General features: G+C 54.0%; 7 protein-coding genes across 7 annotated transcripts; 4 read left to right on the top strand and 3 right to left on the bottom strand.

The window, feature by feature from the left end:
- Nucleotides 1-629: 629 nt before the first annotated feature.
- Nucleotides 630-962, top strand: CTAM01_03128 (uncharacterized protein; the record flags this gene model as incomplete). The annotated part of the gene is made up of 1 exon (XM_060519165.1): nt 630-962. One exon carries the CDS (start codon nt 630-632, stop codon nt 960-962), a length of 333 nt encoding a protein of 110 aa, XP_060386164.1.
- Nucleotides 963-1,433: 471 nt separating this feature from the next.
- On the top strand, nt 1,434-3,465 carry CTAM01_03127 (major facilitator superfamily transporter; the record flags this gene model as incomplete). Its single annotated transcript, XM_060519164.1, has 6 exons — nt 1,434-1,536; nt 1,609-1,918; nt 1,981-2,039; nt 2,091-2,130; nt 2,212-2,703; nt 2,760-3,465. 6 exons carry the CDS (start codon nt 1,434-1,436, stop codon nt 3,463-3,465), a joined length of 1,710 nt encoding a protein of 569 aa, XP_060386163.1.
- A 312-nt stretch (nt 3,466-3,777) lies between these two features.
- CTAM01_03126 (uncharacterized protein) lies at nt 3,778-4,194 on the top strand (the record flags this gene model as incomplete). The annotated part of the gene is made up of 1 exon (XM_060519163.1): nt 3,778-4,194. One exon carries the CDS (start codon nt 3,778-3,780, stop codon nt 4,192-4,194), a length of 417 nt encoding a protein of 138 aa, XP_060386162.1.
- Nucleotides 4,195-7,439: 3,245 nt separating this feature from the next.
- Nucleotides 7,440-10,698, top strand: CTAM01_03125 (fungal specific transcription factor; the record flags this gene model as incomplete). The annotated part of the gene is made up of 4 exons (XM_060519162.1): nt 7,440-7,801; nt 7,923-8,798; nt 8,859-9,792; nt 9,853-10,698. The coding sequence occupies 4 exons, from the start codon at nt 7,440-7,442 to the stop codon at nt 10,696-10,698; spliced, it is 3,018 nt and encodes a 1,005-aa protein (XP_060386161.1).
- A 1,616-nt stretch (nt 10,699-12,314) lies between these two features.
- Nucleotides 12,315-13,318, bottom strand: CTAM01_03124 (uncharacterized protein; the record flags this gene model as incomplete). The annotated part of the gene is made up of 3 exons (XM_060519161.1): nt 12,315-12,721; nt 12,816-13,058; nt 13,306-13,318. 3 exons carry the CDS (start codon nt 13,316-13,318, stop codon nt 12,315-12,317), a joined length of 663 nt encoding a protein of 220 aa, XP_060386160.1.
- A 1,700-nt stretch (nt 13,319-15,018) lies between these two features.
- Nucleotides 15,019-15,579, bottom strand: CTAM01_03123 (uncharacterized protein; the record flags this gene model as incomplete). The annotated part of the gene is made up of 1 exon (XM_060519160.1): nt 15,019-15,579. One exon carries the CDS (start codon nt 15,577-15,579, stop codon nt 15,019-15,021), a length of 561 nt encoding a protein of 186 aa, XP_060386159.1.
- A 1,293-nt stretch (nt 15,580-16,872) lies between these two features.
- Nucleotides 16,873-18,327, bottom strand: CTAM01_03122 (uncharacterized protein; the record flags this gene model as incomplete). Its single annotated transcript, XM_060519159.1, has 4 exons — nt 16,873-17,110; nt 17,165-17,526; nt 17,580-17,963; nt 18,031-18,327. 4 exons carry the CDS (start codon nt 18,325-18,327, stop codon nt 16,873-16,875), a joined length of 1,281 nt encoding a protein of 426 aa, XP_060386158.1.
- Between the last annotated feature and the right edge of the window lie 2,534 nt (nt 18,328-20,861).

Genomic DNA, 20,861 nt, shown 5'->3' with positions numbered 1-20,861 from the left:
AAAGTCTCCCTCTCCCAAATCCAGCCCAGTCCCATCGCGGCTCTAGCCTCGTTGCCTCTTGTGAAACCTTTTTTATTCCTCTGTTGATCCTTGCCCTCCGGTCTGGCGCCATCCTTCCCCGAGTCTACCACCCCTTGCCTACTTTTCCTACTCCGTCCATGTCGGTCTGGTTGAGTACGTACTCTCTTCGTCTGGTCAAGGGAAGTACTCTTGTACCTTTCGGATACTCTCTCTCTCTCTCTCTCTCTCTCTCTCTCTCTCTCTCTCTCACTCTCTCACTCTCACGGCTTTTTCACTTTGTGTATGTGTGTGTGTGATGTGTGTGTCTCTCTCTCTCTAAGTCTCCCTTCCACACACACCCACACCCACATATCCGCTCGCTCCGAACCCCATCCTCCCCTTGACACCACTGAGCTGCTAACAACGGATTGCGTCTAGGGAATCTCATCCGGGTAGTACCCGTCGCGTAGGTAGTGGCCGAGCCATGGACGTACCGACTTACACTTATCCACAGTCGTAAGGCGAACACTCATGGCCTTGGGACCGTCATCTCGACATGGGTAAGGGGGCACGCCGCGCCGCACGCACACACATGCCTACACACTCACACACCCCCCGACTGCGCATGTATGGAGAAAAAAGCCCACCGAGTCTTGTCTGGGGGGTACCCCTGGATCAGGTACAGGGCTTCTCAGGCCCCACGGCCGTCATGCCGGGCAGTTGGATCCCTTCCCACGACGTGGGACCTTTCGCCGCCGCATCTCCCTGAATCCCTCCCCGGTGGACAAGTGGGAGGATCGTCTTGTTTCTTTTTTGCGCTGGACATGCCATGGACCATGGTCACCGCCGTTCCAATCTTAGATCCAAATTTTTTTGCTTCCTCGACCCAGGCAATGGTACGGTCCCGGTGGCCTGTCCCCCAGCTGGGTCTGGTCTGTGTCTGGGGTGGCCCTGGGCTTTGACGTCTCTTGGTCCTCTCATCGTCACCGTCCGCGCTCCCTTCATATTAAGTTGCTTGCTTCCCCAGAGCTTGCTACTTTTTGTCCCATCTGATACTTTCTTTCATAAGGTAACCATCCCGCCACGCTGTCTGAATAGCTTTGGTCTCGCTCTGCTTGTTTTATCTTTGCTTTTCCACCGTTGCTTTTCATGGTTACATCATCAGTCTCGAGCATCAACACGCTTTCCTCCCTTCCACGAGACTAGCAAAACAAATTCTTGCCCACACCAATCTGGACCACCAGCTCCACGATACCGCTTTTCTCCCTCGATTCTTGAGCCCACCGAAGACGTTACAGGAACTGCAGTGCTATATATTGCAACATCGCCCACCCATCCCTTGATCCGAAATCTTTCCAACCGCCTACCGAATCTCTTTGCGCCTCACACAACATCCAGCCTGCCAACTGCGCATACACCGAGGATCAACCAAGATGAAGAGGACCGGCTACATGACGGGAGGCCGTCGAGGCGGCTCCTCGGGGAGCATGAAGTCCAAGCTTCCGCCCTTTCCCACGACACAGATGTTTGTTCTCGGTATGCATATCCTCATCCAGCGGTCTTAGATGGGCTCACCGCAGGATGCCCGCTAACACGCTCTTCAACCAGCGCTCTGCAGAATATGCGAACCGATTGCATTCATGTCCATCTTCCCCTACGTCTATAAGATGGTCGAACACTTCAACATTACCGAAGACAAGAGCAAGATTTCCGTCTACGCCGGCATGATCACATCCGCATTCACTTTGGCCGAGTTTTCGACAGGAGTCGTTTGGGGAAGACTGAGCGACAAGATTGGTCGCAAGCCTGTCCTCTTAATGGGCCTCTTTGGCACGGCCTTGAGCTCTTTGGTTTTCGGATTTGCCCCGAACTTGACGGTTGCACTCATTGCGCGAGCTCTCGGTGGTCTGTTGAACGGGTATGTCGAGTCTATGAGCCAGCCCACTGGCAAAAATTGACCTTTGGCTGACTTTGGCAAAGAAATATTGGTGTCCTGCAAACGACTGTCGCGGAGTTGGTTACGGTCAAGGAGCATCAGCGTATGTTCGGAAGTCTTTCCCGGTTACAGGTGATGAGCTAACTCTGTGCAGCCCGCGCATACACTATTATGCCCCTAGTTTGGTGTCTTGGGTAAGTTGAGTTTGTTGTGGCGAGCGTACCCCTACTACGCGACTCGCCAGAGTTCATTGACTAGTGTCTGACTTTGCACAGCTCAATTGTCGGACCTGCTCTTGGTGGATTACTCGCCGAGCCTGTTCAAAGTTACCCGCAGTACTTCAAAGCGGGCTCGATCTGGGATCAGTACCCTTTTCTCCTGCCCAATCTTTTCAGCGCCGCCACTGTCTTCTGCGGAGTTGTCATCGGTCTGCTCTTTCTGGAAGAAACCCACGCTGAGCGCAAGAAGAGGAGAGACCCCGGTGTGGAGTTGGGAAAGCGCATCATCTCGTGGGTGTCGGCCAAGAGCTGCCAAATCCCTGCGCGGAAGGCGGAGAAGCAGGCACTGCTCGACGATGATGAGCTCCCCGGCTACCGCACGAACGAGAGCTCTCCCCAACTTGTGGGATCCGAGTCTACTATCCCCGAGCCAACCGAGACTCTGGACCTCACAGAGGCATCAATCATTGACGAAATTGCTGAGCCGCCCAAGGTGATCTTTACCAGACCTGTCATCTTGAACATCATCTCCTACGGCATCCTGGCCTTGTAAGTCATTGCTCTTCACTTTGAGACTCTCATCAACATGCTTACACTTCTACCAGCCACACCATGACCTTTGATCAACTGTTCCCCGTCTTCCTCAGCACCACGCCTCGCGAGCACCCGGACGTTCACCTTCCTTTCAAGTTTCCCGGCGGCTTCTCGATGGAGACCAAGTCCATTGGCATCATTCTCGCGGTTCAGGGTGTCTACTCCATGATCTCGACAGTCTTCATCTTCCCATGGGTTACCAGACGCCTCGGTCCTCTCCGGCTGTTCAGACTATTGGCCATTTCTTACTTCTTGCTCTACCTGACGACACCCTACCTAGCTCTGTTGCCTGAGAACTTGCGAATCATCGGCATCTATATCATGGTTATCTGGAAGTGCACCTTCTCGACCATGGCCTACCCCAGCAATGCGATTCTGCTCACAAACTCGGCACCGAGCCTCATGTCCCTCGGAACTATTAACGGCGTTGCCGCCTCGACAGCGAGCTTGTGCAGAGCGTTCGGGCCGACCATTTCGGGCTTCCTTTACACTCTTGGTATTCGAACCGGCTACTCCGGACTTGCTTGGTGGACCAGCGGTGCCATTACCATTTTCGGCGCCTTCCTAAGCATGCATCTTACCGAGCCCCGTGGACGCTTGGACGAGCCTGTCAGAGATATTGAGACGGCAGTGGAACCCACTGAGATTGAGGGCTTGCTAGTTCCCCTGGACGACGACGAACACGAGGTTGAGGCCGGCCCCAGCCGGAGATCGTGATCACCACCATGATCACATACGTTGACTACCTTATCCCCCAATTTCGATACCCCGGAAAGGCGCCATGGGATTTGCACTATTTTATTTTTATCATCATTCGACAATCGGAGTTTTCATCCTACGGCGTTATTATCGACAGGAAGGGACCACAACAAGACATAGACTATCGCTCATGGGACACGACGGAAGGAATCAGAGAAAAGAGTTATTACCATCACACGATTTAATTCGGACAGGCCGAGGAGAGAGCACATACGGAAATCTCACGACTTGTTACTTGTTTTATTCCGACCATTTCCATCAGCGGGCTGCATGACTGGATTTCAGTTCTTGTTCGTTTCGACTTTTTATCAAACCTTTAGGGGGCGCTCAACATCACATCATGTATCGGGTCAGGCGACGATCCTCGACCATTTGTTTTTGTATACGGATTGTTCTATTGGACAAGGAGTTGGAAATACCATGGAGGCCCAAGGGAACAGCCGACACTGGGAAGAGATAGGAGACAGAAGACAGGGAAACCGCAAAGGGCGCAACAAAGAGAAAAAAGCAAATGGCATTTTTGGGGGGAATACCACAGAGGACCGGACGTACCAAACCAACCCGAGGAAAGAGAAGCGGAGGAGCGGGAAGGATTTTGGCAAGGAAGGGAATTTTTCTCCTCTGCCGGGAAACTCGATTTGTTCTGTGGGGGCCTGTGAAGACTTGCAAAGGTCTAGCTGCTCTTGATGTTTTAATGATGGCTTATTTCTTAGAGAATTGACGGGAGAACAACTCCTTGACAAACAGCTTTGATTACAACCGCAATGACAACCGTGACAACTTACAACCCCAGTGGTGACTGACAAACCCCCCAATGACCTGCCTACCCCGACATGCCTCATGAGTGAGTTTGAAGGCCGCGGCGTCTCTTCTCTCGGGCGGTTTCTGTTCAGCGCCAAGCGAAACATTGGTGACGTACATGCTCGTACATGGGATTGAGCGGTTTGCGGGCGTGAGACACATTCGCGGGGTGTGAAGCAAGTAATTGACTCTTTTATTCTTTTTTTTTGTATTGTCTTTTGAAGAAAAACCCGGGGTAAGGTTAGGTCTCCAAATGAAATTTTCGCAGGGTTCATGTGAAGGCGGTTCCCCGGATCCCATCCCGGTCTCATGATACAACTACCTTGTCCTAGGTGCCTACCTAGTTCTACTACTGTCTACGGGTTTCCGGCCTTGGTTCATCCGAAAGATGAGGCAGTTTGGTACGGTGCTCCCCAACGGGTTTGTGGGGTGGCAGCGGGATGGTAAGAGGGAAGGGGACCAGAAGACAGAGGAATTGGAAGAAAAGAAATCGGAACCAGAGATTGGCGCTGGGCGGATGATGCCTTGAATACCGTCATGTTTCCATTCTCTTGAAGCTCGATTGTGAAGCCGTCATCGTGAGATAGATTGTTAAACAGCTGGGCTAAATACTTGTGGGGGTCTTCACATGCGCGTTGGTCGTCAGTGTTGGCATCGCTCATTGGACGGGTACCAACAGTGCTGTTTGGTTGTTGGATCTCGTGACAGGAGAGAGGGACCAAGATTACAGTGATCGATAACGGCGAACGGGTTGTGACTTGTGATGGATTGGAGAATCCCCGTCCGTTAGCAAAGCTATACTAAGCCTATGCTGGAGCGTTGGCGCTGGGGAGTGGATACGTGAGATACGGTAGACTCTGAGAACCGAGGGGACCTCGGTATTGCTATTTGGGGGCAAATGAACGGTAGATGACAACGTCGAGGGTTTCGGTTGGCGAGATTGAAGTTTGGTCAATCCAAAACGACGGATGGCAATTACGTATTTCGAGTGCCATCTCGGGCACATCGTGAAGTGGGCGGCGACTTCAAACTCGATTAGTAAGGTGGTATGGATAATGATCCTACCGACGTCACAACACTGCGATATTGTATAGGGAGGAGGGAAGAGGACGATTCAGAGATGAAGTTAGCAGAGAGTCAGAGGTGGCGGCCGATACCTACGGAGGAAGAAGGCACCCTCTAATGGTGTGGCGCCCTCCCACAATCGTAAACGGTCCCGGATTCGACGGATAGATAAGGGGCCCCTTCTCCTTCTGGTTCTGGTTCTGATAAAGAGGCACACACGCACACAGGTGTGTAAGAGGGTGAATTGGACCCTCGTAAAAAGGGAACCAATGCCAAGTTTCAAATGAGAGCAAAGCAATTGGCTTTTTTAGCTCGGTTTCCAAGGGTATGGTCAACTGATACCCGGCGGCCATCATGGCCAAGCGAGGGCGCGCCAAAAGGCTCAGGCCGATGCGGCAGCGCGGGATGGAGTTCCCAAACGAGGCATTGCCGGCCAGGATCTCGATGATTGGTGTACTTGGTGTATGTCGTCGTGCGAGGGGGGAGGGGGGAGACAGTCGGACAGTCTACATACTCATACAGACTCCAGAGAAATTCACAGAGGGGGGAGGATTCGCATTCCTTAGTAAGGCACCGTACGCTGTCTTGTTCGCTCGTTCTCGTTTGGGGAGTTGTGGTGGCTTGAGGGGGGAGAGTGGGGGCACGACAGAGATCAAGATGAATAAGAGATTGGGTTGTTGATCGTGTCCAGTCTCTTGTGGCTGATTACTTATCAAGCTCTCTGTCCGGCCCGTCAAGCTGAATGGTAAGGTAGATGGAGTTGGTTAATGATGAAGAAGAGTAATGCTGTAAGTTGCGCAGTCACTTCTCACCTGTGGCTTGACTACTTCAACTTTCCAGCTGTCTCCAGAGACCTCCACTTTCTGTGCCAGGCGCACCACAAACTAACCGGCCGAGTGCGATGGACCCTCCTTCCTGCCATTCCTTATCAGCTGGAGGATGGAAAGAAAAAAAAAACAGGTGCTTAGGTCAACGAAAACCAATATCGCCGGCTGCAGATTGGTCCCTTCTGATTAGCGCATTCTGTCCATCAAGCTGCCCGCGCCTGCCTATCCGTCCTGTTTACCTCACCTTACTACAGTTTGGGGTGGGTGCTCTTGTCATTTCGCCGACCGCCTCCCCATAACGTCGCAGTTAGCCCGCCCGCCTCTTTCTTCACGGCTCACCTATCACCGCACATATCCCACAGCTCCAGCTCGAGTTGTCGAGGTAGCTTGACCTTTGTCTTGTGCGGGAATTCCCACCGCCGTTGAATCACTTTGTCTCTTTTCCCATCCTCCAAACAAGCTACTGGGCCTATCTATCTCTCCCTCTCGCTTGTATGCACCATCCCGCCGCCGCCGCCATCTTCCGCCGTCCGCTCTCCGCCTGTTCTCTGACCGACTCGACATGCGCAGTCTTGACCTGAATCTCGGTCAGATTCCCAACATCCAGAGCGATCCCAGCTGAAGGATCTCGCCTGCCAATCTGTATATACTTCGTGACCTTCACAGTCCCGGTCGCCTTTGCCTCTGCCTTTCCCTAGGCCCGCCGCCACCCCGTTGCAGAGAAACCCCCCTCATCTTCTTCGTCGTCTGTCCGGCCTAGAACCGACCCTTGCCTCTAGCGCCGCCTTAGTCCACTGGGGTTGGGTAGACGAGACAAGAGGTCCCTTCTTCCAACTGTCTGTGCCCACTGCCGAATGATGTGTGGAGCTGTCACTGTGCAAGTCAAGATAGCGTCGCGATAACGGCCTGGTTCCAACACTTTTGTATGCCTCACCGACGTCCAGCCTTTCCCACCTTCACTCTCCCCTCTTTCTACTCCCTCTCGCAACCGCACCTTTCGCCAGTCCTGGCCGAGGGACCTGCGCTCACCAAGAAGTCTACAGGACGACCCGTTTCTCCTACTCTCTACATCATCTAGAGTCGGCTCTATAAACCGCCCCCGACTCACCCCGACTGGCCGGTAGCCGCGCCTCCGGAACTCAGTCTCAACCCTATCCTCGTCCCAACCTTCCCCGCCCCGTCTCTTCTCTCCGAAAAGCCGACTAGTACCGTCCGATCAAGAGACCTTCACCTTACACAATGCCGGCTCATTCACCGCCATCACCCACCCTCAAGCCGACGAAGCGCCCGCGCCAAGGCTCCTACGATGTCGACGTCTCCCCGCCCCCCTCCGCTGGCATCGACCAGAGCCCGTCCGCAGCCGAACAGAATGACCCGATGGCCAATGCCGGCGCGGCTCTGACTTCAGCTGAGAAGAATGGAGGAGGCGGAGGAGGAAAAGCAGGCCAGAGCAGCAACTTCCGCAACGTGAGCGCCTGCAATCGCTGTCGCCTACGGAAGAACAGATGCGACCAGAAGCTTCCCAGTTGTGCCAGCTGCGCAAAGGCCGGCGTTGCGTGCGTGGGCTACGACCCCATCACGAAGAAGGAAATTCCCAGAAGGTATGGACTACTTGCCCGTGTAGCGTATCCGTGCCTGGAGTTGCTTAGTGCGCGCGCATGTGTGCGCAGTAGCATTGTCACCTCGATCGTTGACTGCGTGCTAATAATGTGACTCGTAAAGCTACGTGTTCTACCTAGAAACCCGCGTCGAGCAGCTAGAGGCACTTCTCGCCAACCAGAACATACCTTTCCCACCAGCCGAGAACCTGGAGCTCTGCTCACGTCCCGGCGCCGAGATCGCGAGATCGACGACTGAGGTTGCTCCCTCGGCACGCTCCGAGAGCAATGATGGACCTGGGCCAGCGAAGAACAACATACACCGCCCTGACTTGGAGAAGGCCAAAAAGGCAGAAAGCGGTGGTACGGGAATGCTTGATATAGTCAGCCCATCGAAACCACGATCACTAGCGTCGGCTTCAGGGGTCTCCTTCAACCGCGTAGTGTTCGCCGCTGTGCAATACTCCGTGTCGGATCACAACGGAACGCAGGATCGAATTGGTGGCAAGGGCTTACCGATCGGCAGCGGGACATCTATGCGCGACTCCTTCTTTGGTTTGCACACGAAACCCACGATCCGGCCAGCAAACTTCCCTGACAAGGATGTGGGAATGAGGCTTGTGACCCTCTACTTTGAGCACGCGAATCCTCAGATCCCCATTCTGCACCGAGGGGAGTTTATGCAAATGTTCGACCAGGCGTACGCTGATCCGAGTGGGCCAAAGGGAGCTCGGGAGCTATACATGCTGAATATGGTCTTCGCAATCGGATGCGGTGTGATTGTTGGCGAGCCTGTAAAATCCGAAGGCTCGGGTGCCGGACCGCGCAATCCAGCGGATGCGAACAAGTTTGGCCAGGCACAGCCAGAGGAGTACCATGCGAGCGCCATCGTGCATCTTGAGGCTTGTCTAGGTAATAGCGGCGGTGGGTTGGAGGTGTTGCAAGCTGTGCTGCTGTTGGCCAACTTTGCGCTCCTCCGACCCGTTCCCCCCGGTCTATGGTGAGTTGTGTCCCTTACCAGCCGAGCGTATTATGAGTAATGATGCTGACAAGTTGACAGGTACATCATCGGCGTTGCTGTGCGCTTGGCTGTGGATCTTGGCTTGCACTACGAAGACGGAAGCGACGTAGAGCCGGCAATGCGGGATCTAATCAAGGATGAGAACGGCGAAGTCAACGAAGCGAGGAACGCCCAGTCACGCGAGAGGGGCCGACGACTTTACATCCGCGACATGAGGCGGAGGCTTTGGTGGTGCACCTACTCCTTGGATCGACTGGTGAGCACCTGCGTCGGACGACCATTCGGCATCAGCGACCAGGTCATCACGACCGAATTCCCTTCGCTCTTGGATGATCAGTACATCGCATCGACTGGATTCTTGGAGATGCCTGCCGACTCATCCGAACCGAGCTACAAGCACGTAGCCTACCATTACTTCAAGCTGCGGTTGTTGCAATCCGAGATCCTCCAAGTGCTGCAATATAACCAGACACAGGTCGTGCGGGCCTCGGGCCAGAACCTGACCAACTCGGACATGCACACTCACCTGCCGTCGCCGTTTCTCGTCAAGTTCGACTCCTTCCGCTCGTGGCGCATCGATATCGACCGCAGGTTGTACCAGTGGAAGAACTCAGCGCCGACGCGGGAGGAGACGGGTGTGGCGTTTTCGACCGAATTCCTGGAGCTCAACTACTGGCAGGCCATCATCATGCTCTACCGCCAGAGCCTGAGCGTCCCCGCCATGTTCGAGGGCGAGTACAACACCTCCACCGAAGTGAACAGCCCGACAGCGTTCCAGGCGGAGCTGCGGGAGGACGAGGACAGGATCTATCTCAAGGTCGCCGAAGCCGGGCAAAAGATTCTTCGTATCTACCGCCAGCTGCACTTGAGCGGGCTGGTCAGCTATACGTATCTGTCAACGCATCATCTTTTCATGGCTGGCATATCCTACCTCTACGCCATCTGGCACTCGCCTATTGTCAGAAGCCGACTGGTAAGTCGATTCCTCTGATTTTGAAATCAATCGAAATAGCTCTAATGTGTAATGATACAGACAATGGACGAAGTCGACTTCACTATCCTGGCCGCCAAGTCTGTCTTCACCGACCTGATCGACAAGTGCCCACCGGCTGAGACCTGCCGCGACGCCTTTGACCGCACCGCAAAGGCCACCATCAAGATGGCCAACTCGACCGGCGGCTTCAACTCGGTGCCCCCACGCAAGATGCGTGAGAGACAATTCGAGTGGAGCTCCGCCTCAGGCGACGGGGCATCGACGTCGACTGCGAGCGTCGCACCTCGCCGCCGCCACCAGCAACACCAGTCGTCGGGCCAGGGCAACTTCCAGATGGACATGGCGCTGTCCGATACCCTCTCGTCGCCAAGCCTCTCTGTTGCCGGTGACCTCCCACCACGCCATTCCCCGCGCGCAACGGACTTCAATATGATGGCCCCCAGCCAGGGCAGCCCCTCGGAAATCGACCCTTCTTTCGTGGCCTCGCCGCCAGTGCCTCGTCGTGTGGCGACTCAGCGAACCAGTAGCGGCGGATCCTTTTTGAATCAGCAGCAGCAGCAGCAAGGGTCGTCATCGTATGGCGTAGCCGACTACCCAGACATCCAAACCATGGATTTCTTCCAGAGTTTGCAGGGTGGTAACCCCAACGGCGAGCTCGGTGGGTCCGGGGATGTGACGACGCCGCAGCTTGACCTGGGATTCGGCATCAACTGGGATAACATGCACCACGACTTCAGCGAAGGCCAGCAGATGAATATTTTCGACGGCTTCTTCTTTGGAGGACAGCAGCAGTCACAGGCGCAGCAACAGCAACAGCAACAGCAACAGTCCCCGGATCAGCAGCAGGGTCCAAACGGCAACGCTAATGGGCGAAACGGGATGTGAAGAGGATGAGACAAGCCAAAAATGAAAGAAAGAGAAAAGAGAAAATGGCACGACGCCGGCGGCCTCTTGGAAAGAGATTGTTCCACGATGACGCCTCCGTGCTAGAAATGCATTACTAGCCCTTATGATGATACCAACACAAAACGAAAACGGCTGGGAAACGCCAAAAATGGAAGGGCTGGCGTGTGTGTGTATAGGTCACGACGCCGGCGGCCTCTGGGAGAAATCCCAGTTGACGCCTCCGTGCCGGACACGCCATATCCTCTCTGTATGAGAGAGGAAGACGCCAGCCGGGCTTCATGACTTGCAGTATATTATAATGTGACGAACCATGCCCGTACGAAAGATACGGACACAGCCCGAAAACGGATCAGAAAAAGCAGGGATGGCAGGCAAGACCTTTTTTTATTTTTTTACTATTTACGAACCGGATTGGCAAAAGGAGGGCATCAGATCTTGTTCAACTCACAACACAAAAAGGAAAACTTGGTGCGGTCAGATGTATATTGCGTGGATGGACATACTCAAAAATGAACGGCGAGAGTGGTTTCGTGTTGAGACGGAAAATGGGGGAGGGAGGCTGGTTCCGTGGGCGCAAGGAAAATCTGTTGCTTGCAGTCTGATTTGGTATACCCAGAAAAGCGAGTTGAGTGGAAGGGAAGGGGGGGTTAGATGTGAAGTAGTGAGCGTGAAGGGAGGAGAGCCGGCGAGACTTGTCAGTTCTTCTACTTAGATATCCCCTTATTGGACTGAGTGAGGAAATGGACATTGGATTCGCCTCCTTCTCTCTCATCGCCAGATTGATCGTGTCGTGATATTCGAGAAAGCGTCAGTACCTCACCGAGCAACGCAAGACCAAAGTCGAATCAGAAACCTCTCACCGCCATTATACATGAACTACTTTTCAGGCAAAACCAAAAAGGAAAGGAAAGGGGGGGAATAAACTCAACCAGAACTCCGCGCCACTGCCCGAAATGGAACAACGCGCCCCTCAGAGTTCATTGGAGTTTTTTTTTTATAGTTTTTTTTAACCAACCCGACTACCTCGCACACAGCTTGACCTGACCTCGCCGACGTGAACGGGTGCTGCTGTGCCGGTGACGGGAAAGGGGATTAGATCCCCTAGGTAGGTACCTTTGGGAGTTCGAGGAAGGGGGGAAGGCGGTGGGAGGGGACGACGAGGTAAGGAGAGAGTGCAGGTGCTGGTGGGTCGTGCTATAGTCGGATGGGATGAGGCGGGTCGGAGTGGGAGCTCCCCTGGGGAGCTACTTCACTACAGCTCAGCTTTACACATTGGCTGGACTGGCCGACGATGAATGTTGTTACTTTTACATGGGCTGATGTACACAACAAGTACAATCAAGTCAAACTTATAGCTGCGTAGCTCAAAAGTCCAATACCCTAACACGGGTGGTGAAACGTACACGATCCCGTACCGGCAAGTCTTTACTGATGTTACAAACCCAACACCATGCCAGCTTGATTATCCATACTTCAAAGATGGCTCGACCCTCGCACAGCCAACACTAAGACTCTTCTGACACCTCATCAGCAACTCCTGCTAGGTTATCCTCAAGGTCCCCAAAAAAGATAAACAGAGTATCGACTGCGTCGTCCTACTCCCGCTTACTCTCCTGCCCGTTACCGTTACTGTTGGGCCGAGCCATCTGTCCAAAGAGCAAGGTGAGAGGATATCCAAAGAAGGCGCCGACAACGCACATCGCAGTTGCCAAGAGGGTCCAGGCGTGCCAGGCCCAGTACCCAAAGAAGGGAGCGATGAACTTGAGCCACTCGCCGACCTGGTAGTGATCCTCCTGGCTGACGATGAACTGGCGCTGGCGAGTGCCGACGGAGGCGTCGTCACCGTAGCCGCGAGGTAACGGGTTGCCGTTGGCGTCGATTGTGCGGGTCTCTAGGCGGAGGACGACGACGAAGTCGACGGGTGCCGAGTAGAAGGGAACGAACCACAGGCGGAAGTCTTGGCGCATCTTGACGTAGAGCAAGTTTGTTTTTTGGTCTTGGACTGTAAGGGGGTTAGCATATCTTATCTCTCTTGTAAAAAGGCTCCCCAGTACAGCTTCTCTGCTGAGAGATAGCTGGCCAGGCATAGAACATACCAGAAGACTCAATCTCCATTTCAATATTGGGGCTCAAGATGCGGTACCAGCGGTAAATCATGAGGACCAACCAACGCGAGTTGATGGTGAAGAGGAACGGGATCTGGATGTTGCCAAAGGACGGTACATGGCAGAATGGGTGGGTGAAGGAGGCGTCCTCGGTGAAGTTGGAATAGAGGGCATTCTGCTGCTTCTCTGGGGATCCCTGGACCAGGTCCCGGATGACGGTCTTGATCTCCTTGACTATAGTCGGATGTTTGTCAGTGAGGGGGACACTTTCGATTTGTCTAGCTAATATGGGAGGTCGTGCAGAAACAAAGAAGGGAACACGGCTCAACGGCTCAAGACTGAAAAGTCCATAGCTGTTGGGTTGCAGGCTTGGGGGATGGCATCCTGGGCCGTGATCTGCAGCTGGGGTTGATACAGGTGTTGGCAGCGAGGCGTTGCCGTCTTCTTGGGAGTGTTATGTGTATGAGTGACGTCTGCGTACCTGGATGATCCATCTTACGCTCGTGTCAGCGTCAAGTCGAGAAAAACGTATTATTATTTGCCGTGTGGAGCTCAAAAGTCGTAGAGTGTCTACTTCAAGCTTCTGAACGGATCGATTGGTCTTGTTGAGTTCACCGATGCTCAAGTGGAATCCGGTTCGTAATGTTTGCGTGGGAAGAGCGGGAGGTGCTGTTATCCTGTGTTTGAGAAGAACACAGACGTTCGAGTTTTGGGTGGGAAAAGATCAACGTCACAGGGAAACGCACAGAGATGACGAAAAGGGGAGGGAAAGGTCAAACGTTAAAAGGGAGGGAGAGGGCGCCTGAGCTAGGTACTCGGAGCTATATGTCGGCCGCGGGAAGGATGGAGATGGGAGCTATGATGTCTCACAAGCCAAACGCCTAGAGCTCCTAGAGGTGAGGTGGTGAGAGGTACCTTGGGTACAGTACCTGGCGTCGAAGGTGGCAGAATCGGAATTGGAGAGCAAGTCTGGTCCGCAATTGCCGGATTAGGAACGTGCCTGTGCCCGATCGTTTGATTTGTCTCGTGAAGAATTGGATACCTATCTCGTACCTGAGGTGTGGGAAGTTGTGGCGCTCTTACCCACGTCCGGGAAGCCGAAGCTCGCAGGGTGATGTCATTCTGAAACTATTTGGGAGCATGGCGTACCCTCCACACAAGTCCGGGGAAAGCATGTGAAATGCGGCTCCTGCTGCCGTCATTGGCTAATCCCATGAACAGCACTTACCAGTGCATTATTTACTTACTGTACCTTAGCTTGACTTGACGGGGAAGAGCTTACAAGCAAGGTACCTGGCATCCACCTAGCTATTGCTCAGATCATCGTCGATCTTTAGTACTTACACCTTGCAGTACCTTACCCTGGCTGCAGGTTCCCAAGAACGACGATGCTACGGCTGCAAGCAACCGGCAATCACTCTTAGGTGCGATATTTCAGTGATCAGTAAACTGACGGCTTTGGCCTTAGCATTTCGTCAATGGCTTCAGTAAGTAGGAGCAATCAGATGAAATGGAAAGAATAAGTAGTCCAGATTATATGTCCGTGCCTTGGTATCAATCGCCTTTCCACCTCATCGCTCAAAAAAAACAACCTCGAATCCCCCGCTATTTCCTTCAGATGTCCGGTCTTATGTGTGCAAGACAAAATGTGACAACGCCCGGAATATAGCAGCCTCCTCACATCGCGCACCGGCTACCGAGGCAGCACCAGCACCACAATTGCCCATCCATTGGCGTGATAACCCGATCATGGGATCACCTTAATCCGCCGTATTCGGGAAGTAATTCAAGATCATCCAAGATCCCCTCCCAGCGTATGGTAATGTATCGAAACCGAACACGTCCTTCGGCACCATCCTGCTGTCCGGAGTCACCCCACACTTTGATCTTCCATCTGACACTTCCCCCATCTTTCCTAGTCATTCCCTTCCCGCTCCGATCGGTATGCCCGGTATCCACGTGCCCATCCATGTTTGACGTACAATCGCCCTAGTATATCATCCATCCATCCATACCTATAAAAAAGGTTCGTACAACATCGTTCATCGCTCACGTGAATATGCCGCACTCACAGCACCGTAGCAGAATCTATTACAAACAAGGTCCCAACAAAAGTCCAGTCGCTAGAAAGGAAAGAGAAAGAAAGAAAGAACAACGCGATTTTGTACGATGGATAGGTAAGTAGGCCAACACCTCAGTAGTCCCGGCTCCCACGCCGGCTCTCTCCCCGGTGACTGTGCCGCCGCGAGCTACTATGGCGCCGTCTCCTTCTATCCGACGGCGAATGCTCCTCAATCACCACAACCTCGTCTTCCTCATCATCCGTCACGATCCTCGGCGGCGGAGCTCGACTATGTCTCCGCTCTTGCATCGGCGGCGGCGGCGCTGCCTCAACAATAATCGGACCGCCCGGTGCCGGCGGCCTGCTCACGCTCTCCCTAACCCTCACCTCCTCCGTCGCAATCACCCTCGCCCGCGGACTGCGATGCTTACGGTGGCGATGCCGGCTCTTTGACCGCTGCCGCCGCACCGAGACGACCGACGCGGTACCCGTGTATACCGACGACGACGAGGCCTCTACCGGCCGGCCAAAGTTGAGGCAGGTGTAGACCATCCACAACACGAGCAGAAACCCTGCGACGGCGCCGAGGGTAATACCCACAATTGCACCGGCGCCGAGGCTCGACCAGCCGCCGTACGTGGCGGGAACGACGACGACGCCGTTCGTGGTGGTTTGGCGAGGAAGGAGGGGCATCGTTCTCTGTCTCTCTCTCGCGCGCGCGCGCCTTATGTCAGAAAAGCTTGGGATGAGGCGTGATTTCTTGATGGCGTATGGTCCGTGGCGCGACGGTTAGACTCGCGCGCAGTCGTAGGGCAAAAGTCGCCTGCAGGTACGCAGTGACGGTGGATCGGATCGGTCGTTTGTTCGTAGGGCTGCCTGCACGGCTCGTAAGAGTTGTCGCAAATGTTTGTCGGATGATGCGGCCAAGTGGCGATGGGAATGCACGCGACGACGTTGGAAAACGAAAGGATTCAGGCTAGTAGCCCAAGGTTGTGCCAAACAGCGAGCGCGCGCGTCGGCGGTCTTTGGGTTGAACGGCTTTGGCTCCGACGTTGCAGCGTCGCAAAGCCTGAGACAGATTCCGAGCGCTTGGCCGAGGGGCGCCGAGTCGATGGCGACAAGAAGAATATCGCTCTAATCCGTGGATCAGCCCACGAAAATGACGGGCCGAGAAATGGCAAATTTACTGTCTGAGGCGATGGTTCAGTCCCATCAGGAAAGAATGCGGGAAGCGGATTGCTTAGCAAGGCTGTTGGGTGAGAGAAGTAGGCGGGAGACGAGGGAGGGATGGATGGGATTCATGGAAGAGAATGGATGGATGGAAGGCGCGGAGGGACGGGACGGGTGAGACTGAAGGGCGGGCATGCGACGTGTGATTGGAGCGCTGCGCCATTAGTTGCGTCTGCGCGACACCACCCGCAGTTTGCGCCTGCCTGTCACCAAAGTACCTAAGGTACACACTATACTGACAAGTGAAGTAAAGGCTTCCACTTGTGCCTGTCGTGCCTGCCTGGCGCACATCTCGCGGGAAACACGGATTCTGGCGTGGGTGCCACAAAAGGCGCCTTTCCCAACTGGGTGCAAAACGGGATAGCTCAGCGCGCCTATTGGACTGTGGGAAACCCCCCGTTTGGTCCACTGAAAGCCCGGGCCGAGGCAGGGGTCGAGCTCTGCGTTGCTGCTCAGCAACCACTATTAAGTTCAACAGCCAACTTCCCCGCTTGCCTGTGTCTTGGGGAACCTCGTTACGACTTGAGAGGAAATGTTTCGTTTGACTCGTTTGACACGCAGCGTTTCCCTTGTCAACCAGCGTCTCACTCCGAATGCTTTGTCAGAATATCGTCATTGCCAGGCTGGCTAAGATAACTATGTGCAAGAAATCCCCTTCCAATCCGCCCATCTCTTCGCAAAGAGCTCACTCAGTTCCGGTCATGAAACCCTTCTTTACCGTTCTCAACTATGACGGTGGCACGGCTTGCCCGAACTCTAAGCAGGTACCGTAAGAACGAAAAGCTCGCCAGTAGAGTCGCTAAGCATAAACAACCTGCCCTTCTTGTCAAACGCAAGGCCAACAGGCCGGAAGCAGCTTCCGGGGCAAACAGCGTTGTTGACGTTCCACGCAACTCTAACCTCGGCCGTCTTGCTGGTAGACGCAGCAAGCGGCTGTCCATTGGCACCAAAGTCGACTCTGCTGAGACGGTAGCCGTCGCCGGGAGAGCGGTTCCTGTAAACATCGTTAACGTTTGTTGCATCACGTCCACAATCCGGAAGCACTTACCAGCTGCCGTGGAAGGAAATGTAGGCGGATGATCCATTGGGGGAGAACTTGATATCCAGCGGCGCCATGTGAGCCTGGAAAGTGAGCCGCGGTGGTGTGGGAACAGTCTGGCAGTACTGGTCTGTGACGCTGCCAGTGGCGTTTCCCTGGATAACCTGGCTTCCCACCTTCACGTTGGGTACGCCCGTGACGGTGCTGGTCTCCCAGACGGCGAAGCAGTTGGGGTAGCCATAGTTTGCACCCTTCTGTGGGTTCGACGCAGCTCTGTAGCTGCCGTGGTAGTTGAGTTCCTCGCCAGGGTTGTCGTTGTGAATGTCCACTCCGTTGCGGTCCATGTTGTCCAGAGAGTTCTCGACAGACCACTGAAATAACATTAGCTGACTGAAGGCTCTGCGAGTATGCACCAGGCACTTACAATGCCTCCGTCCAGGGGGTTCTCTCCAACACCAACACTGTTTCGCAGTCCCCACCCAAAGAGTTCTCCCGTTGTGTAGTCCACAGCGCTGCCCGTCAATTTCGTGAGATCAAAGGCACGAATTTGACTGCGGCCGGATGAAGCCTCGGCGGTTGGAAGGTCAAGGTTCGGAGCGGAGCCGCGGGAAACTAGCAAGACATTCGGCTTATCTTTAGGGATCAGCAACGTGCGGCTCTGGTGGCCAGTCTGCGTCATGCCGTTGATGATAGACCTCGCCTGTCCAACAGTGCCGGCAGCAGCGTCGTAAGGGTACGCGAACACTTCGGACGCCGTTGCCGCATAGATGGTCTTGCCGTCGGCAGACAGGGCCAAGCCATGGGCGAGCTAGACAAGGACAGGTCAGTTGCTGCGTTGGTCATGAAGAGGCAAACGGGATGGCTCGGCTTCCTACATTCGTGTTGGATATGAGGGTCTTCTGAGAAGCCACGCAGACGTTTACTCCGCCGTTGTCTGTGAGCTTGACGTACTTGACACCCGTGCCTCCTTGCTCGGCGATGAGCAGGTTGCCCAGAGTGTCAAACTGCAGACTGCGGGGCCTTGACAGCCCGTTAAGGATGAGCTTGGAGCTGTATCCCGCGGCCAGCTGGGGTTGCGCGACGGGAGTGAGGTTCGCGCATTGAGCGGCGACTGTCGAGAACAGAGCTGCGCCCGCGGCAGCAAACGCTGCGAGGGATGTGATGGGTGCCATTGTATCGATTCGTGGCGAGAGCAGCCGCGAGTATTCACTAGGGAGGGCTACGTGCTAGCTGATCGTCTCAGAACGACAACCTGACGGAGGCCAACTGCGATGTTCTGGAAAGCAAGATGAGGAGCACGCCTCGAGACTTCAACTCCACAGACTGGAGGTGAGGAGTATGGATAAGGTAGAGCCTAGAGACGAGAACAGCAAGGGGAGCCAGAACTAAGGAAGGGAAATCGACGTCCTTCCCGCTCTTTAAGACGAAAACTGGGGGGCCAAGAAGGCAAGGACCAGCTTTCTACATCATTAACACGAAAAATTCATGGTAGGGGCAGCAGCGCGGAAGCGGTTTCCATCCGAACTCGCCTGCCCAACTGCCTTACAGATCGTTAACACTAGAACTGGATCATCACACTGACTCTCTTCCCTGGATCCTGGCAGACCGGGAGCGGGGGAATGACAACGTTGTAGATCTTGGCCATCATCCGTCCTCCCTGTATTCCACGGCATGTTCGTTCAAAGCAAAGTGCCGGCAGACCGTCGTGTATTGCATAGACTACGGAGAACATTCCTTTACACTAGACAGGATCACCCTGCAGCTACAAAGGAAGGTAGATCTATACTTCCCCTGGGACCATCTATCCCATGCACGTAGCCGAAGACCGAGGATGTGATGGAATCAACCTTTGTCACTTTGGCTTAAGCTACATTTGTTGCGAAGGTCCTAGGACTCCCCTTTCCTGCGCCGCCAAGTCCAATCACGTAGTACGCGATGCAACAAACTGCCGGCGGGTGACTTCCCATCAGAGCAGGTCCCAAGAGATGAAAAGGTGGAGGAGACTGGGGGGTAATTATAAACGGAAGGTAACCTTAGTTTATTCCAAGACCTGTGCAATGTTGGTTTGGGCAATCTACGGAGCTTGGGATGAATGCATAGAAGCTTGAAAGGGAGAGGCGAGTTTCCACTTTATACAGGTATGACGAGAAACAAGGTTGACAAGGTCTCAGAAAAGACGTTTGAACGAATCGGCGGCCGTCCTCCTTGGAAATGCAACCTGCTGATGTTGATCAAATCTTGGCGGCACCTGCGGGATGAATGGAATGTGGAAAGGGGGGCGCGCGGTTGAAGCAACACGGTGCTTTATCTTTGACTGCGATGACTGGGGGATGGATAAAATCGAGAAGAGGGGGAAGACAGCTCAATGGCTTCCAGGGGGAAAAGAGTCGAAGTCTCCAAGACTTTAGAATGGGGGCCTTGAACAATAGCGGTTGCATTAAGGTTGTCATCCGCGGAACGGGTGCCCCGGAGTTTACGGGAGCCGGTTCGGACCTGTAAGCTTAATAGGTGACGGCTGATCCCTGGCGTGCAGGACTTGCGAGGTGTGATTCGAAATTTCTCTATACGGGGAGGGGGAAAACCTCCTTACCTTAAATGAGACGAACTTGGGATGGTTGGGGAGCACTCGACCTGGTGCCCAGATCTTGGCGACCGTTTTTTGCATCCCGCCGATTGGACGGAGATATTGCTGCGTAACTGATTAAGCGATTATAAACCGTTCCATGTTAGATTGAAAGAACATAATGTACAGAGTAGGCATGGAGAGTAATTATGGCGCCTTTCGCGTGTTTCCGTTATCCATCTACGTCAGACGGAAGGAAAACTAAAGGGATTCTGGACGTAAACTAATGAGTTACTGCCAGAGCACTACACTAGATAGACGTAGAAGAAAGCCGCGAAGAATTGATCGAAATCGGAGCATCCAGAAGTTACAGAAAATATACCATTCGGTCCTTTTTACCGTTGATATAGCCGATACCACTGAGTACTTACCTTGGTAATTTCGTCACAATCACACGCGGACATTGTATCGGCCGACGGTCATCGGTGATGGGTATAAGTCGGGCGAACCCTCCGCTCCGCAGTTAATGACACTCGACCCGCTGACATTGAACATCCGCTAAAGTCCGATGGGCAAACTGGATGCAGAGCTTGAAGCGAAACCTCTCTATCACGTGTCGGAATCCGGTGTTCGATGCAGAGACAGGAAAACAAAAGGATGCACGTCTCTTTCTGTACCTCGAGATAGCCTCTGTTTTTCTCTGCGAAATCCCTCCGACGCCGACGGCGCCCTTCCCCACCGAGCCCCAGTAACGGCACCTAAAGTCCCGTTCGGACGGACGGAAGGATGACATAAACCCTCCCGATAAGTGGGCGCTTTCATCTCAACAATCTTTCCAAGCCTCTTACATCCAATGTTCGTTTCCTCTCGTTCGTCGTCTTCTTCACCCCCAACATGCCAGATCACCAACTCCGAATGACCCAGCCCTCGCTTGCCACAACAAAGTCCCACGTCGACGAAACTTCAACAACTGAGGCACCTATGGGCCATCAACCATCTTTCACCCCAACAAACACGTCTCTAGAGTTTGATAGGTACACTTGAAGAAAAGTAACAGGGTATGACGTAGACTCCTTGCTGCCTGCTGCCTACTTCCAGCCTGTCTACTCAACTCCCGCTTCGCTTACCCGCCAGCCTGGCCTC

The sequence above is a fragment of the Colletotrichum tamarilloi genome (genome assembly GCF_030869305.1).
Source record: "Colletotrichum tamarilloi strain Tom-12 chromosome Unknown Scaffold_7.1, whole genome shotgun sequence".
NCBI classification, from domain to species: Eukaryota; Fungi; Ascomycota; class Sordariomycetes; order Glomerellales; family Glomerellaceae; genus Colletotrichum; species Colletotrichum tamarilloi.
This window is presented reverse-complemented; position numbering and strand designations above follow the sequence as displayed.